A 17,110-nucleotide genomic window follows, 5' to 3' on the forward strand; every position below is an offset into this window, starting at 1 on the left:
TCAAGCTATGCCCAGTGTGGCACACAGACTCCTGATGCCTGTGGATCGAGACGTAGGACTTTCAGCTCTTCTCCAGCACCATGTCTGCCACCGTGTTTCCCATGATGATGATGATGATGAACAGACTAAACCTCTGAACTGTAAGCCAGACCCAATTAAATGTTTTTCCTTTATAAGAATTGCCATGGTCTTGGTGTCTCTTCACAGCATTAGAAACCCTAACGAAGACACCTCCTTTAACTATATTTCTACTAATATCCATGGACCACTACTTAGTGATAATATCATATCATTCTCCAAAGAAAATTAGACTATTGTGGTTTGAATGTAATGGTCCTCATAGACTCATGTATTTGAATGTTCGGTCACCAGAGAGTGGCATTATTAGAGTATGGCCTTATTAGAGGAAACATGTCACTAGGGGTGAGCTTCGAGGTTGCAATGCTCAAGCTGGGCTCAGAGACTCTTTCTGCTGCCTGCTGATTCAGATGATTCTCTCAGCTCCGTTTCCAGCACCGAGTCTGCCTGTGTTCTGCCCCACTTTCCTCATTGAACTTAAGAACTGCAAGCCTACCTGTCCTGGCTGGTTTTGCGTGTCAATTTAGCAGAAACTAAGAGTCATCGGAGAGGAAGGAGCCTCCGTTGAGAAAATGTCTCCATGAGATCCAGCCATGCAGTAGTTTTTCAATTAGTTATCGAAGGGGGAGGACCCAGCCCACTGTGGGAGGTGCCATCCCTGGGCTGCTGGTCCTGAGTTCTGTAAGAAAGCAGACTGAGCAAGCCATGGGAAGGAACCCAGTAACATCCCTCCATGACCTCTGCATCAGCTCCTGCCTCCAGGTTCCTGCCCTGTGTGAGTTCCTGTCCTGACTTCCTTTGCTGATGATCAGCAATATGGAAGTGTAGGCTAAATAAACCCTTTCCTCCTCAACTTGCTTCTTGGTCGTGGTGTTTTGTTGAAGCAATAGAGACCCTGACTAATACACTGTTCCAACTGAGTATTTTCCTTTATAAGAGTTTCTGTGGTCATAGGGTCTCCTCATAGCAATAGAAACCTGAATGAAGATTAAAAAAATGTAGCCTTAATTCCAAGTAGACACATATCAAGATTAAAGATCAGGATCTCTCAGTGGGGTCGTGGGGTCATTTTGGAAATGAAAGTTTCAGAAACTAACAGTGAAATCTGTGTGTGTGTGTGTGTGTGTGTGTGTGTGTGTGTGTGTGTGTGTGTGTACTTTGGGATCTCTTTGCCAGTGACAATATTTAGTGGTGAGGATCAGAGACGCCAGGCATCTTGGCACATGAGGGAATGAAGAGTCACTTTGTACTCTTCATAAATTCCATGTCCTCTGAGACAACCTCATAAGCTAAGCACTTGTTTATAATTCTGTGTCTGCAACTAAGCCCACCATTCCATAGAAACACACAGTATTCAGGGCACAGTTCTTAATAGAGGCTTTAAGTTGCAGGAATGTAAGTAATATGCACAAAAGGGGAAAGTATATTTCATTTCTTGGGGGAAATTATTCAAGTTTTGTTCAGCATTTGGGGAAGCGATGTCCTACACGTTTTTTGTTTTTTTTTTTTTTTTGTTTTGTTTTTTGTTTTTTTGGTTTATTTTCCAACTGCTTTTCAAAATGTCAGTGCTCTGGCTTGAGTTGTTAGCATCACATTAACTCTAACTGCACACATAAATATCTGATTATGCTTTTAAATTAGTTAATAGCTGCATAAATTTATGGGTACCACATGTATATACTCTTAACCACTGAGTCAGATCTCCACTCCCCTTAATTATGTTTTCTTTGTAGAAATGCCTACACATTTACATTTTGAATTACATATTTCATGACACTTTTCTTACATTTGAGATAAGTGTTATCTTTTATGTATAAATCATACCTAAATTATTGATTTTATTTCTTGATAATATGGAGGAAAACGATCAAGCTGAGAGTGATGGCACATGTTGGTAATCCATCCTCCCTGCTCCCCCCGCAGGCTGAAGAAAAGGAGAATCACAAGCTCAAGGTCAGCCTGTGCTAAGTAGAACGCCCATCTGAAAATATCAACAATCAAACTACAGAGATATTTAACAAGTCAGGTGTGGGAGGGCTGGGGATTTAGCTCATTTTCAGGGCTCCTGTTTGCTGTGTGAGAAAACATGTGTTCAATCCCTCACACATGTGTGTGCATGCACACACATGCACACACACAGACACACAGACATATTAAAGAATATATTAAAGGCCATTAAAATGATCTTGAGTCAAAAAATGAACAAGTGAATGTTAAAGAGTTAGGCCAACAGGAAATACACACACTGATCTGTAGCAGTCTCCATTGGAGAACTAGCCTCACCCTGTTTCTGGGCCAGTGGAAGCTGACTGCTTGAGACTCACAGCACTGAAATGGGCCTTGGGCCATAGGAGCTGCTACGCTGAGCAGTGGAGGGAGGTCCCTCGTCCCTCCAGGATACTACCCAACCCTCACACCTCAGGATCTCTGTCTGTTGTGGCCTTCATGCCCAGAGTTCCTTAGGGATCAGGCTGAAGCCAAATGTTGGGTACACCCACATGAGTGTCTTCTCACCTGCTTTTCTCGGTCATCTGAGCAGACTTCTTCGCCATGTTGTTTCCTTCAAGCATCCCTGTTGGAGACCCTGCTGCAGTTGACAGAACTGTGCCTGTTCTTCCAGAAGTGCTTTTAGGGATTGGAAATAGCTGTAGGATTGCCCAGTCATGCTGCCTATGGTCAGAATAGAACTTTTCCGAGATGTCCCCATGAAAAGAGGCCTTCAAAGAATCTGAGAGGAGTGCAGGTTTTAGGGCCAGGGAAGTGGGTCAATGGCAGAGTGCTCCCTAACCATGCACAAGACTCTGCTCTTAATCTCTGGCATTTCCCCCCAAAAGAGGAGTGCAGCGCTTCCCCTCAGGCCATCTAATGCTGTTGTTCATTTAAACTGTTTCCCTCCAGTTTAATTTTATGGGCATGGGCATTTCCCTGCATGTTTGTCTATGCAGCACCTGAGTGCAGAGTCTGCAGAGACCAGAAGAGGGCATTGGATTCCCTGCAACTGAAGATACAGATGGTTGTGAGCCACTAGGTGAGTGCTGGGAATTGTACCCAGGTCTTCCAGAAGAGCGGCCAGTGCTCTTAACTTACTAAGGCACCTTTTCAGTCCCCTTGTTGGTCGTCCATTTTTGTCTCATTTTACATAACACTTCTTCAGTGTGTAGTGTTTGGGGTTGACTGAAGTGAAGATTCAAGAAGATATATATATATATATATATATATATATATATATATATATATATATATATATATATAGAGAGAGAGAGAGAGAGAGAGAGAGATATTAATATATATATATCCAATGTCTTCTGTCCTAAAATCTAAATCACAGGTAGATTCTGTTTTCTAGGCTGTGTTTATTTCTAAATGTACCATTTTGAGAACTGATGCAAAGATTATCATTGATATTTGGATTTTCTTCTGCTCTTTCAACAAACATAGCAACCTTAAAATATCATTCATTTCATATTGTGAATTTTTAGCACAGGTTTACAATCATAATGAACACAATCTCTCTCTCTCTCTCTCTCTCTCTCTCTCTCTCTCCCCCAGCCCCTCTCCCTTTCTCTCCCTTCCCTCCATCCCTCCCTTCTTCTCTCCATTCCTCCCTCCCTCCTTTCCCTCCCTCCTTATGACTCAGATGAAGAAATTAGTGTCAGAGGGTAAAGAACTGATGAAGTCTCAGGGAAAGGGTCTGACTGCAGAATTGCTGTTTTTGCTGTGCTGCCATTGCTCAATGCAACTGCTACTGCTGAGACACACTGGGCTGATGTACCTATCCCTCCTGTGCTTCAGTTTGTTAACTGGGAAGAGAACACAAAGATGATCACATGACCATTTACACATCAAACACATATTGATGGACAACCGGAACCCAAATTACAGGATGTTTGCAATCAGGAGTCTCATGGTTGGGGCAACAGGTCTTAGATTTACAAAAGCAGTTAGCTTTTACATCACTAGTTATTGCATGACCTCTGCTTGATTTAAACAAGGCCTTTACAACTGTACCATGACCAAATATCATTTACAAGATGTGCACGGGAATTTGCCCCTCGGGATAAAATCTTCCAGACATTCTCTAAACCATTGGCTGGAGTTTCAGGACAAGCCATGGCGGAAGGGATTGCCGCTGCTTTCCAAGTCGTGGTACCTCATTCCTGGCAGCAAGCTACCATGCGCTCTTGCACCTAGTGCTGCACTTGTCGTATGTCGTTTCCTATTTCTGATGGCGTGTCCATTGCTCCAAACAAGGACGAATGTCCATGAACACCCAGCTTTGTCTATCGTCCTGGCTATTCTTGCTGTAAGAAATAAAAAAGGGGGAAATGTCAGAATATGGTCCAAATGATGACATATGATAAACAAGGCCGTTGGGTTTAATTTGGTCTGTCCTGAGAGAATCCTGGGAAAGGGCTGCCCTGTGATATTTAATATGTGCTTGCTGGCGTCTATTTACATGTTTCTCTAACCCTGTTTTTCTAAATTCAAACAACCTTCCTCGGATGGATGCTTTCTCAGTTACATCCGTGTATAAAAGTACACTGAAACTAAAGAAAATTGTCTACAGCATTAGACTGTAGTCCACCCTGTTCTTAACGTCCTCAAATCCCAGGTCTTGCAGACAGATCTGCATAGGTCCACCAAGGCCCATAGTCATTGGTGCATCTGTCTTCTTAAGGTAGGTTCGGGACTTCAAGATTGAACAACAAAGTTTGTTGTGCTAACAAAGTCGTCTCCCTACTCCTGGGAACACAGTTTCTGTTCTTATCTTCCCTTGGCGGAATTAGCATTTACCTGTGGATTATTACTGCTAAATTGCCAATGGCCTTTACAGGTTCTCATTCAATAGTACTCCAGTGACATGTTAGAGCCAGTGACATAGAGCATGTTGTTTCTGAAAATGTATACTTTCTAGGAAGAGTCTTGAATGTGGGAACTATTTGCAGTTGGTGGTTGCTGGAGGAGGGAGTCACTTTTCTTTATGAAGTGGCCACTGGTAGGTTCCCCATACCTCAGTGGGTGACTCCATGCCCATGTGAACATAGACAACATCAATTGTACTCAGTGAGCTAAAAGAAATAGGACATGAAGTTAGAAGGAAGATGTGCTGGGCAGGCCGGAGGGAGGGGCATCCTGGAGGAAGCTGGGATGAGGGGTGGATATGACCAAGATACACTGTGTGTGTGTGAATTTGTTTTTTGAGACAATGTTTCTCTGTGCAGTCCTGGCTATCCTAAAACTCACTTCACTCTGTAGACCTGGCTGCCTCAACTCAGTGATTTGCCTGCCTCTGCCTCTCTGCCTCTGCCTCTGCCTCTGCCTCTGCCTCTGCCTCTGCCTCTGCCTCTGCCTCTGCCTCTGCCTCTGCCTCTGCCTCTGCCTCTGCCTCTGCCTCTGCCTCTGCCTCTGCCTCTGCCTCTGCCTCTGCCTCTGCCTCTGCCTCTGCCTCTGCCTCTGCCTCTGCCTCTGCCTCTGCCTCTGCCTCTCTGCCTCTGCCTCTGCCTCTGCCTCTGCCTCTCTGCCTCTGCCTCTCTCTCTCTGCCTCTCTGCCTCTCTGCTCTCTCTCTCTGCCTCTCTCTCTCTCTCTCTGCCTCTCTCTCTGCCTCTCTCTCTGCCTCTCTCTCTCTGCCTCTCTCTCTGCCTCTCTCTCTGCCTCTCTGCCTCTCTGCCTCTGACTCTTTGCCTCTCTCTGCTTCTCTCTCCACTTCTCTCTGTTTCTCTGCCCCTCTGATCCTCTGCCTCTGTCTCTGTGGAGTACTGGCATTAAAGGTATGTGACGCCAGCACTACTGCCCATATATGAAATTTTCAAAGAATAAATAAAAATAAATTTTTTTCAACACATTTTGTGTCCTCTGCAATTACACTGTTGATAGTTATTGGGAAATGTTAGCTTATTTCCTTGCTATAGCAAACTCATTCTGAAAAGATTCATAGAAACCTGCTGGGCAATAGTAGCACATGGTTCTTTAATCCCAGCACATGGGAGGCAGAGACAGCTAGATCTCTGTAAGTTTCAGGTCAGTCTGGTCTATGGAGCAAGTTCCAGGACAGTCAGGGCTCCACAGAGAAATGGCAGTCAAGTTTAGCTATGCCTGTTTATTTACTACCGGATGTCATAGTGCCTCGTTAGATAGCGTTAGACATCTCACTTTAGAAACTGGTTCAGGATGGATTTAAATAATGCACACTTTAATGAAGCGTGCATCAAGGAGCCTGGAGGAAGCAACTGGGGAACTCTACTGGCTTGCCTTTCCTCCTTTCCCTTTTTACTCAAATCCTAACCTCGGCTTCACACATAAACCTCAACATTCTAAACTCTATCCCACGGCACTCATGCCCCACTCCAGGAAATCTCACCTCCATTTCTAGCCGTCTTCTCCTAAACCTCTTGTCTTTCTTAGTGCTTTCCTATCAGGTTATGAGTTGGTTCCGGTTACTTTCGTTTTACAAAACCGATTCAAATCGTAATCAAACTTTGTTAGTCAACATCCAACGGGCAGTATGTAGGCGTAGCACAATGCTACTCTCCTTTAATCCGAGCAGTTGGAAGGCAGAGGCCTGTGAATCTCTGAATTAGAAGACAGCCCGGTCTGGATAGTTCTAGGCCAGTCAGGGCTACACGGTTTAACTCTGCCTCGGAGCAAAAAATAAAAACTGCTGCTGACCATCACTTTTGTTAACTGATTATTTTATTTAATATATATGATATGTATCATGCACAGTGGAAATATAGTTATACAAGTGATTTTTAAAACAGTGTATGCACACATCGCTCAGTTTGAGAAATAGAACGTTGGTATAATATAGAAAAACCTCTCTATGTTCCTACCCAATGGCTTCCGTTTTCTTTCCCTCAAAGGTAGACATTTCTTTGACTTTTGCATTAATCAGTAGCTGTTCTAATTTAAAGCTGGGTCATCCACACACGTATCCCTACCTATATTAATGTAAAGAAGAAGAGCTGTATAGCAAGACCCAATCTTACCTCATAAAAAAGCCACTTTTCTTTGTACTATCACAAGGATCAGTGGTTCTCAACCTTCCAAACATTGGAGCCCTTTAATACAGTTCCTCAGGTCGAGGGTCACCCGCCAACCATCAATCATACAATTTATTGCTACTTCATACCTGTGATTTCGAAGCTTGATGTATTGTAGTGTAAATCGCTGTGTTTTCTGATGGTTTTAGGCACCCCCTGTGAAAGCGTTTCTTCGACCTACAGAGGGTTGGGAACCACGGACATAGAGGTTCTCCGAGAAATTGCACCTATCAGTGCCTGTGGGCCACGATTTGACTTCGGATTGCATGAGTATCTTTCCAGGGAAGTCGGTGTGCAGGGTCTGAAGTTGTCCAGGGAGGCACAAGGCTGTGGTATTTGGAGCAACTGACCAAAGTATAACTATTTGGTAAAACGATGCTTAGAGAATGGATTGTCTGACGCTTTCGATTCCTAAACCTTCTACAGCTGCCTCAGGCTTTCAGGGGCGATCCAGGAAACACTGCGGAGTGAAGCAGCAGAACACAAAGGAAGGAAACAGAAGCCATAGATCCGGTCCTGGCTCCTGGGAGAATTCTCTTCTCTGTGAAAAGAAAGGGAGGAGGCAGTGGGATCTGGGAGAAAATGCGCTCATCTAGATTCTTTCTTGGATGGGCCTGCTCCAGTCTGAACTGGTCAACGTGCAGAGCCAGTCCACACTGGCCATTCTAGAAACGGCCTTCGGCATCGTCTTGGCAGTTGTCTTCATTAGTCTGTCCCTGTTTTCCATTGCTTGCAGTCCACATTTTTTTGAGTACATATTATGTCACTTGTGTGTATGTGTTCATGGCTGACCCTTTGGCACGTTAGTGAACAATTGGTGCGCTCTTCTTTGGGAAAAACCAACTCTTTCACTCCCAGCTTTCTGCAGTTCCTTGTGTAGGGCTAAGGCCTCGTGGGGTTTTCCCCACCCAGTATGGCATGCCTACCAGGGTCAGCCTTGCTCAGTTCATACTTAGGTGGCCACAATGGGGAGACTTGCCCTGGCCTTAACTTAATCTTTATGGTTAAATGGCCAAAGTGTGTCCCACCATTTAAGTAAACTCAACAATGTCAAAAACTCTGATCTCCAACTGGTCTCTCCCAATTGTTTGAAAATTCTCAGACCTCCGGAATTCCTAAATCAGCAGGTAAAATTGAGCACTATACAAAAAGTCACAAACTTACAGTGGTTCAAATTAAGAATTTGGCCATTATGATAATGAATCTGTAATTTTAGTATTTAAGTAAATATATAAAACATCCCATACTTTAATACAAAGTAGACCATCTCTTGCATGATTTTACCCAGTTATAACTCAATACAAGTTCTCTGAGCATGTTTAATACAGCTAATCTGAGGTAGGAGGTTAGTTCATTAGCTGTATTAAATGCAGCTTTGGCACAACCTTATCAATAATGATGATTTTTTAATTTTATTTTTCTCGGATATTTTATATTTACATTTCCAATGTTATCCCCTTTCCTCAATCTCCCACACCCCTCCCCTTCCCCCTGCTTCTATGAGGATGCTCCCAGCATTCCACATTTTGTTTTATTTGTTTCTCAATAAAGGTTTTCTCAGGGGAGGGGTGACTTTAAGGACACATTGTATCTGAAAAGTATAGTTTGCTACTGGAGAGGAGCTGGTGATCAAGAATGTACACTTCTCATTGGCCTCCAGTGTCAGAGGCCTGTCAGTGTAGCTCAGGTTTCTCAGGTTTCTGAGGATTCCAGTGAAAGTCCAGTGGGTCCTTGGTTTTCCTGCACTGAGGCTTGGCTTTCTCAGTTTTATGAATCCTCTTTTTTCTTGTTTCATTGTTTCAAAGCCTACCAAATTTCCTTGCATTTGCCTTCTTTCTTGTCCTCTCTGTGTGCAATTCTTCTTTAATTTTGGTTAGGATAAAATTAAAGGATGTACAGATACACTCTAAAAAAAGATTTATGTATGTGAATGTTTTGCCTACATGTGTGTTTATGCATCACATGTGTGCCTGGTGCCCATGGAGGCCAAAAGAAGGTGTTAGATGCCCTAGAATTAGGATTAGGGACCTCTGTAAACTACGGGATCGGTGCACTTAAGTCCTGAGCTATCCCTCCCGGAATATGTGGTTCAAAATTATTAGTGGCATTTCCTGAGAAGTTTGGACGGAAGCTAATCACACTGACCATTAAGTCAAACACCTGGAAATTGAGGCAACAAAATTTCTAGGAGTTCCGGGCTACCCTGGACTACTTAATGACACCCTCTCATAAGATTAAAAACAAAACAAAACACGACAGTGTGAAGCTTCTAAACTCCTTAAAACTCTTCACAGGCTGAAATGTAAGTTAGAGAGCCGTACTTCAGGAAATTTTCAATCAGTAAAGAGTAAAATTACAACATGTAGAATGGCAGCTTGGCCTGTGGGACTCTGTGGGACTCTGTGGGACAGGATACATGGGGGGATCCCCCCAAGATTGTATTTGGTCCTGCAGTGCATACATGTTTTTTTTTACCTCCTATTTTTACTACCATTCTTTTGCCTCCAATTCCCAACCTCTTTCCTAAGTGGTCTGTGGGATTCCAGGTGAGCCATGAACAAAATTCCCTGAACTCCAAGTTCTCTGTATTTTCTGTGAAAATTCTCTAAACTCCCATGGCCTCCTGGCTTTCCTTCGAGGATCTTGTCCTCTCTGCAGGCCACTCAAGTTGTTTTCTCCAGTGTCACTGTGTTCCTGTCCCTGTTAGTGACACAATGCAGACTGATCCCCGGTAGAATGCAGTATGAGCATGTGCTGCTTCCAAGGTTAGGTCATAGAAAGCACTGGGGCTTCCATCCGGGTCTCTCGGGTGGTACATTCTGAGGAAGGCCACGGCCACAGCATGAGGACTCAAGCTGTCCTATGGAGAAGCCCTAGCAGAGAGGAACCTTCGACGCCCCAGACCAACAGCCAGTGCCAGGCTGACAGCCCTGTAAGTGAGACTCTTTGGAAGTGGATCTTCTGGGTTCAGGATCAGCCAGGGGGTTTGATGACTTGGAGCTGCCTGTGCTCACCTAGGGCAGTGCTGTGAGAGACCATGAGCCAGAACTTCCCACCTGTTCTCTGTCCATATCTCCGACCCATGGAAATTACAAGAGATAGTGAATGGCTGTTCTCACTCTGATACTGAGGCTTTGGGTGAAGTGTCATGCAATGATAGTCACCCAAGTGCCACCAAAGCCAGGAAGGGGCCGGTCTCTTTCTTTCCTTCCTTCTTCCTTTAAAGCCCAGCTTTGAAATTCATGACTAAGAACTATACTTCTCCTACTAGATCCATCCACCAGCTCATAGGTCACTTTCCTCTTTTTCTTTTCCCTTTTTGCTGATTTTGAGGCGTCAAATTCATTATGTAGCAAGGTCCAGCCGAGGCTGGCCTTGAACTCCCAGTCTTGCTCCCCTCACCTCCTTGCTGTGATTACTGGCACAAGCCTTCCTGCCTGGCCGAAGTTGCTTTTCCTATGGAAGAACCCGGGTCCTTGTTTATCATCTCCTCTCTCTTTGCTGTGTTACGCTTTCAATAATTCTTGTCTCAATTCCAGGCCACTGCTTTTCTTACTCTGCGTCTTAAATTGCCCCTCTAGCCAGTCACCTGCCTTATACTTAACATTGTAGCCGAAGCCTGTTACAATCCCAGTTCTAAGCACCTTTTCTTCTTCCAATTCGTTGCTTCTATTACCATCCGTCCTTGGAGCCTAAGGAGATGTTAACTGTTCACTGGAGCACTTTCCAGTCTCCTTTCCACTGTTTTCTATAAATGTTAATTTTAAGAGGGGTGTATCTCTCTCTCTCTCTCTCTCTCTCTCTCTCTCTCTCTCTCTCTCTCTGTGTGTGTGTGTGTGTGTGTGTGTGTGTGTGTGTGCGCAAGGTTGTGCATTTAAGTGCAATATTGGTGGAAGCCAACACCTCTCCAAACCCCTGGTATTTTAAATATAAGGAGGCAATGCTAGAAATCAGGCTGTGCCTCCCCACGGGGCTGTATCTAGTTCTGGTTGTTCTATTACTTGATGGCGTTGCTTTGTGAGTTTTATAGGTATACAAGAGAAACAAAATTTTACCAAATGCTTTGTTTGTTTGTTTGTTTTACCCCCCCCCCCTTTTCGTTTGTGAGACAAGGTCTCCCTGGTCTGGTCTTCAACTTCAGTGTGGTCAGGCTGGTCCCCAAGTCACAGTCTTCCTGCCTCCCTATCTTGGTTTATGGGCATGTATTATCGTCCTGCCTGTTTTATTAGATTTTATCGTATAGTTTAGTGAGGTCTAGTGCACTCATGTTGGAGAACAACTATCCTATCTGCAGAATACTATCTTCTGTCCAAACTGAAATTCTAGTCCCATCAAAGAATAACAAACCCTCTGCTTTTCAGGGCAGACCCGGGAATTAAGGCTCATCGCCGATTTCCTACTAAAGGGTGGTTAACGCCCTGGCTAACAAATTAGCCTTTTAAGGACTTCGCCACAGGCAATAGTCATTAATTGCCACCAGAGGACGCAAGGCGCTCGGGCTGCTGTGGAGGTGGGGATTCCGAGGGCCGGGGCCGGGAGCGCGCGTCGGGCACGCGCCTGGCTGGCTCTCTCCCGCCCCGGAGCTCTCAGGGACGCGCGTGCGGGGTGCCGCCGCGGGAGGGTGCCGCGATGGAGGGCGCTCTGACGGCCCGCCAGGTAAGCAGCCTCGAGGGACTGGCTCCCGAGAGGTGGCTTCGCCGGCAGTTTCCTCTGCATGGTTGTTTGAACCCGCTCCGATTATGATAATTAATTCCTCCCTTCCCTCCCCTCAGTACTCTTTGGCGTAATTCGAAAAGTTGTTACCAAGGAAACTGTTTCCTGTGTCTCCCGCGAGCCCGTTCCTGGCTAGGCGACGGAGTGTTAATTTGGTCCCCAAGATGCCCGAGTCCAGATGTCTCAGCCCCAGATCCTAGTGAGTCTGGTTCCATTGTGGTGATTTTGACTTGGTATTCCTCTTGCCAGCCTCCCTTCACCATCGGCCGTTGGTTAACAGGGCTCACAAAGTTTAAGTCCCCAGGCTCTCAACCAAGTGTTTGGTTTCAACTAGCACTGTCGTTTGTTGATTAGTACCTTATCTGATAATGGACAGTTAGTGTTTAGGGTGAAAGGCTTTTGTTGCCATGTTACTTGAATTTCTCAACACTATACTCCCTGTGTTCCGGTGGTCGTGTGTAGACATTTTTCTTTCAGAGAAGTATTTTAGTGTACTGAAGGATACGGCTCAAATAACTGTTGGATGAACAAATGAATGAATGCTTTGTTTCAACTGGCTGACAAATCATTACTATGAAATAGGATACTGGTGAGCTTTATACAACAATTGTCAGGCCGGGTTGTCCAGAATAAGACAGTGAACCTATTAGCCAAGTAAGGGGAGGGGGAACATTATCCCTTCTGTGGAATTAAGGAGACTAGTTAGTGTGAGTGACACAGCTAAGGCAGAACTGATGGTGCCACCCTCAAACCTTAACGGTGTGAAATGATGTGTCTATTACTGACATAATTGAGGTCCTGAGGGAGGGCAGGGAAGGCCTTCCAGAGCAAGGTGAAGAGCCTCCTGGGGCTTATATATAGATTGTGTGAGCCTGGCTGGTCAAGGAACCAAGGAGCCCAGGGATCTGCTTGTCTTCACCATCCCAAAACTGGGAGAACAAACATGCCAAGGTGCTGGGCCTTTGTGTGTGTTTGTATGTGTGTGTAGGTGGCCTCTGGGGGTGAATTCAGGTCCTCATGTTTCATGCTTTACCTACTGTGCTAGCTCCCCAGTACTACTTAATTGGATTTTCTCTTAAGGCCATTGTGCCCCCTCTGAGAGCTGAACCTTGAAATTGGTGAGGAAAAGTGAGAGTCCCATTGAAAACCTTGCTCAAAAGCTGAGTTATATTTTGACAAAGCTTTGCGCAGTGTAGGTCTACCTAGAGCTCTGAAGAGGACCAGGAGTGTCTGGTAGGGCTTGTCTTATGGATTTAGTGTGTGTGACCCTGCTTTATACTTCAGGTATCAGTGAAACAGGGGCAACTTCTCCGGCTGTGATCCTAGAATCTATAACATGCCCAGATGCGGCCGGTCGTGTGTCAGGGCATTTCACTGCTAGTGTCAAGAGGACTTCCTCAAGTTTCCAACAGATGTGCAAACCCTTTGGGCCTGCCCTGTACCAGGGACATCTGGTTACAGGGAAAAGCAGTAGTCCTCCACAGAACTCCAACACATGTAGCCATGTGGCTTGACGCTGTTCAAAGAGTATCCAAATGCCGGTCACTGTGCACTCAGTTAAACCCAAGTTCCATTTCGGGAAGGTAGAAAGTCCGAGAGAGGAATGACCCTTTTCCAGGACTGTGGCCTCTGTGTAACAGAGAGAGGGGGAAAAGGTCACGTCCTCACTCAGTAGTTGCATCATGAACCTAGATTTGCCTCAGTTGAGCTCTTGCCTGTAAAGTTTGCATTTGATAGTGCTGTGTCAGTGAGACAGGATCTAAACTAGGGAAGAGACAAGCCACTGGTTCTGACTGTGAAAGGCAGACAGAGGAGACATACCTAAAACGTGGGCAGTAACATTTCACAGGCCTAGTGTGACCATGAAGAATTTAAATGAGTACCATTCATTCATTCATTCGTGTGTGTGTGTGTGTGTGTGTGTGTGTGTGTGTGTGTGTGTGTGCTCTAGCCATGTTTGCATGTGTTGAAGTGAGAAGGCAACCTGTGAGGTTGGTTTTCCCCAGCAACCTCATGGTTTCTGGGTATTGAAGTCTTCAGGCTTGGCAATTAAATGTCCTTACCCACTGAACTATTCACCAGCCTAGGGCAGTGATGCTGATGGTCGAAGTTGAAGTGAATCGTGCCCAATAACCTTTGTTGCTTGTTTTGTGTTAATAAACACAGATCATGAGCCGTAACTAGTTTATACTGACTGAAGCCATGAATATTTGCTAGTGGATGTATTTCCAGCAAGTGTTGAAGCTGAGTCAGAAGCTATGTTACAGAGACACAAAAGTCAACATTTTCGTTAAGTTATTTTAATAACAGAGCTGGAGAGATGGCTTCGTGGGTAAGAGTACTTGCTGCTTTTGTGGAGGACTGGTGTTCAATTCCCGGCACCGACATGGTGACTCAAAACTATCTGTAACCCAGTTCCAGGGCAAAGAGGGCACCAGGCACCACATAGTACGCAGACACATATGTAGACATTAAACAAGGAACCACATAAGAAATTAGAGAAACAAGTCTGAAGATTTGGGAGAAGAGGGAATCATATAAAAATTACTTTAATAAATACTTTGTTTCTAACTGAGTCAAATTATAGACTTTTGTTTGTTCCTTCGCCCTGTATCTGGGTCTGTCGATCTTTGTGCTGGGTGTATTTCATGCAAAGCATTTCTTCCTTGCCCTATCCTCGTTTGTGAATCTTTCCCTCCAGAGAGCCACAAATCAGTGTCACCAGGGTTGGCGCCTTCCATGGTTACTTCACAGGATTAAGAAACCTGGGCTTAAGTTGGTCTACCGCCTGCTGCCCTGTGTGCTTTCCCCTGTAATTCCCAAGGAACCATCTTGCTGTAACAAAGGAAGAGGGACAGCCATAGTGATGTTCACGGGGCCTGGTGTGTCCTGATCTCTTGCTTGCTACCCATCATCCTTCCCATCCTCCCTCCAAAGACTTCTCCAAAGTGGTCGCACTCCCATTACATTGCATTTTAAAAGTGTTTAATTATTATTTTAAATTATCATTTAAATTATTGTTTAGCAGAACGCGGACCTCCAGACGCTAAGAACTTTGTGGTGTTTATTTTTGTATTTCCAGTACCAGCCACTACCTGGAAAATGGTAGCGGTTGGAAGAGGCTTGCTGCATGTATAAATGACAAACGGTAGGAAGCAAAACGTGGAAGCGAATTCCTGACTCTTGGGAGCATATATGTGTTTATAGTGTATGCACACGCGTAAGGGTCGATGCAGGGTGTCTTATCAGTCGCCCCCACCCTATATGTTGATAAAGGTCTCTGTTGAACATCGAGCTCACCAATTCAACAAGAGTCATTGGCCACGGAGCCCTAGGAGTCCACCTGTTACACCACTGTCTGCACCAGGCACAGGCACAACTTATGTGTGTGCTGCAGATTTGAACCTGGGTCCTCATCCCTTTCCGGGAAGCACTTTGCCAACTGAGTCATCTCTCCAGACACTGATTTCCATCTTCTAAGTGTTTAAATTCTTTATTTAGAAGTTCATTTACTGGACTGGCAGGATGGTTTAGTTCGCCTGACCATGTGAGTTCGAGCCTCGGGGCACACACGATGGACACACACAAATAAACAATGTAGGATGTTTATACAAAGAAAGGTTAAAAATGAATTTTAAGAGTAATTTATGGGGGTGAGGGCAAAAAAAAGAGTAATTTATATATTCAGAGCATGCTTTTCTTTCAAAATGTCATTTGTCAATAAGTAACTTAAGTTGTTGGCATTTATTTGCAGATAGTAAACGACGGGGATTCAAGTCTTGCCACGGAGCTACAGGGAGAGTTGGAGGAAAATTCTAGCCCGGCTGTGGATGAGAGTATAGTTTCAGCCAAAAAACAGGGACCAAGCACACACAATTGGAGCGGCGACTGGAGCTTTTGGGTATCTTTTAATCTTGAATACAAATTCTCTTTAATTCTACAACGGTTTATTTAATCCTTTGTGATTAGCTTCTAGATTTTATAAGATGTTGTGACTTCAGAGACCCAATGACATGTCTCATTGTTTTTCCTTTGGCCACTAGAAGGCGCTGTTGCCTGGTCGATGGCTTGCAACGGCTTGATTGTCTCCTCGTGAAAATACAAATTGGGTTGTGTGCTTAGTGTTACCAGCCGTATTGGAAAGAGGCTAACATCACATAAACCATGTTTCTAAGTCTTACTCAGAAACAAGCTATTTTATGTAATTTTCGTTCAAGAAATCAGTCCCTGTGGCAAGCACAGCTTAACAATGCATGCACTGCGGTAATGGCTACAAGATAGGTTTTTATGTTAGATCTTCAGGTCCATTTTAAGTGTAACTCAGTTATCCTTCCAGTTTCCCCACATAAAGAGACTACAACTTCCTGGTAGGCACATCGAGACTATAGAGTGTTCCAGAAGAACGTGTCTGTCACTGTGTGAATGCTAACATTTGTTATTTTAGTGGGCTCATTCCAAAGCCAGCAATTCCTATGAGGATTCTGGTATTTGATAGAAATACCATGCCTTATAACCAGAAGTGAGGTTTAAAGAGCATCACACAGCACCCATAATTCCAATGTTGCTTTATGAGAAACTAATCTTGGGTATTCTGTATCCTTGAGAATAGATGTTAAAGGACATGGTACCAACAGGTTATAAAGATTAGTGCACAGGCTGTCATCCTCTTGATAATTAAGAAGCCAGCGCATGGCTGTTACTGACTCTTCACACAGCCAGCAAACTCTTACTTCCTAGTAGTAAAAGAATTAACCTCATAAGGTTATTTTTTTTTATTTTTGGTTAGCCATAACCTAAGGAAAATATGTTATTGGCAAGAAAGATACTAAAATAATAGAAACAAAAATCATGGTATTTGTATCAACCATATCATTCTTGGTCACTTAGAAAAAAAAATCTATATATCCTTCAGAAACTTTTGCGGGTGGGGGTGGGGAGATAGCATTCTGTGTGGTCCAGGCTGGCCTCCCATTTGCTACGCACCTAAGGTTAGCCTTGGGCTCCTGAGCCTTAGTTCCCCCCCCCCTTTATTGAAAACAGATTTTTCCCCTTACATAATATATCCCGATTGTGGATCCCCCTCCCTCTACTTCTGTCAGTCCCTCTCCACCTCTCTCCTGTCTGAGTCCACTTCCTTTTGTCTCTCATTAGAAAAGAACAGGCTTCTAAGGGATAATAACAAAATATAACAGAATAAAATATAGTAAGAGAAATAAAGAACTATCATGTTGAAGTTGGACAAGACAAACCAACAGAAGAAAAGGAGCCCGAGAGAAGG

General features: G+C 44.3%; 1 protein-coding gene and 1 long non-coding RNA gene across 8 annotated transcripts in view; one reads left to right on the forward strand and one right to left on the reverse strand.

Moving 5' to 3' along the window:
- Positions 1-3,908: 3,908 nt before the first annotated feature.
- On the reverse strand, positions 3,909-9,842 carry LOC134481070 (uncharacterized). Of its 2 annotated transcripts, XR_010056282.1 has the most exons (3): positions 9,636-9,842; positions 7,209-7,660; positions 3,909-4,379 (listed from the first exon to the last, which is right to left on the reverse strand). It is a non-coding gene; the product is annotated as an uncharacterized LOC134481070 (long non-coding RNA). The 2 variants fall into 2 exon arrangements; XR_010056281.1 differs by having other exon boundaries at positions 7,209-9,753.
- Positions 9,833-17,110, forward strand: part of Gramd1c (GRAM domain containing 1C) — an 85,403-nt gene continuing 78,125 nt past the window's right edge. For 2 of the 6 annotated variants that reach the window (XM_039088485.2, XM_039088484.1), the window contains exons 1-2: positions 9,896-10,051; positions 15,587-15,733. In XM_039088485.2, coding sequence (XP_038944413.1) covers positions 9,962-10,051; positions 15,587-15,733 — 237 coding nt within the window. In that variant the 5' untranslated portion in view covers positions 9,896-9,961. Of the gene's footprint in view, positions 10,052-11,686; positions 11,776-11,891; positions 12,032-15,586; positions 15,734-17,110 lie in introns of those variants that run through there. The other 4 variants (XM_039088483.2, XM_063270638.1, XM_039088482.2 and 1 more) reach the window with 4 other exon arrangements.

This window comes from Rattus norvegicus, chromosome 11, assembly GCF_036323735.1.
Source record: "Rattus norvegicus strain BN/NHsdMcwi chromosome 11, GRCr8, whole genome shotgun sequence".
Taxonomy (NCBI): domain Eukaryota; kingdom Metazoa; phylum Chordata; class Mammalia; order Rodentia; family Muridae; genus Rattus; species Rattus norvegicus.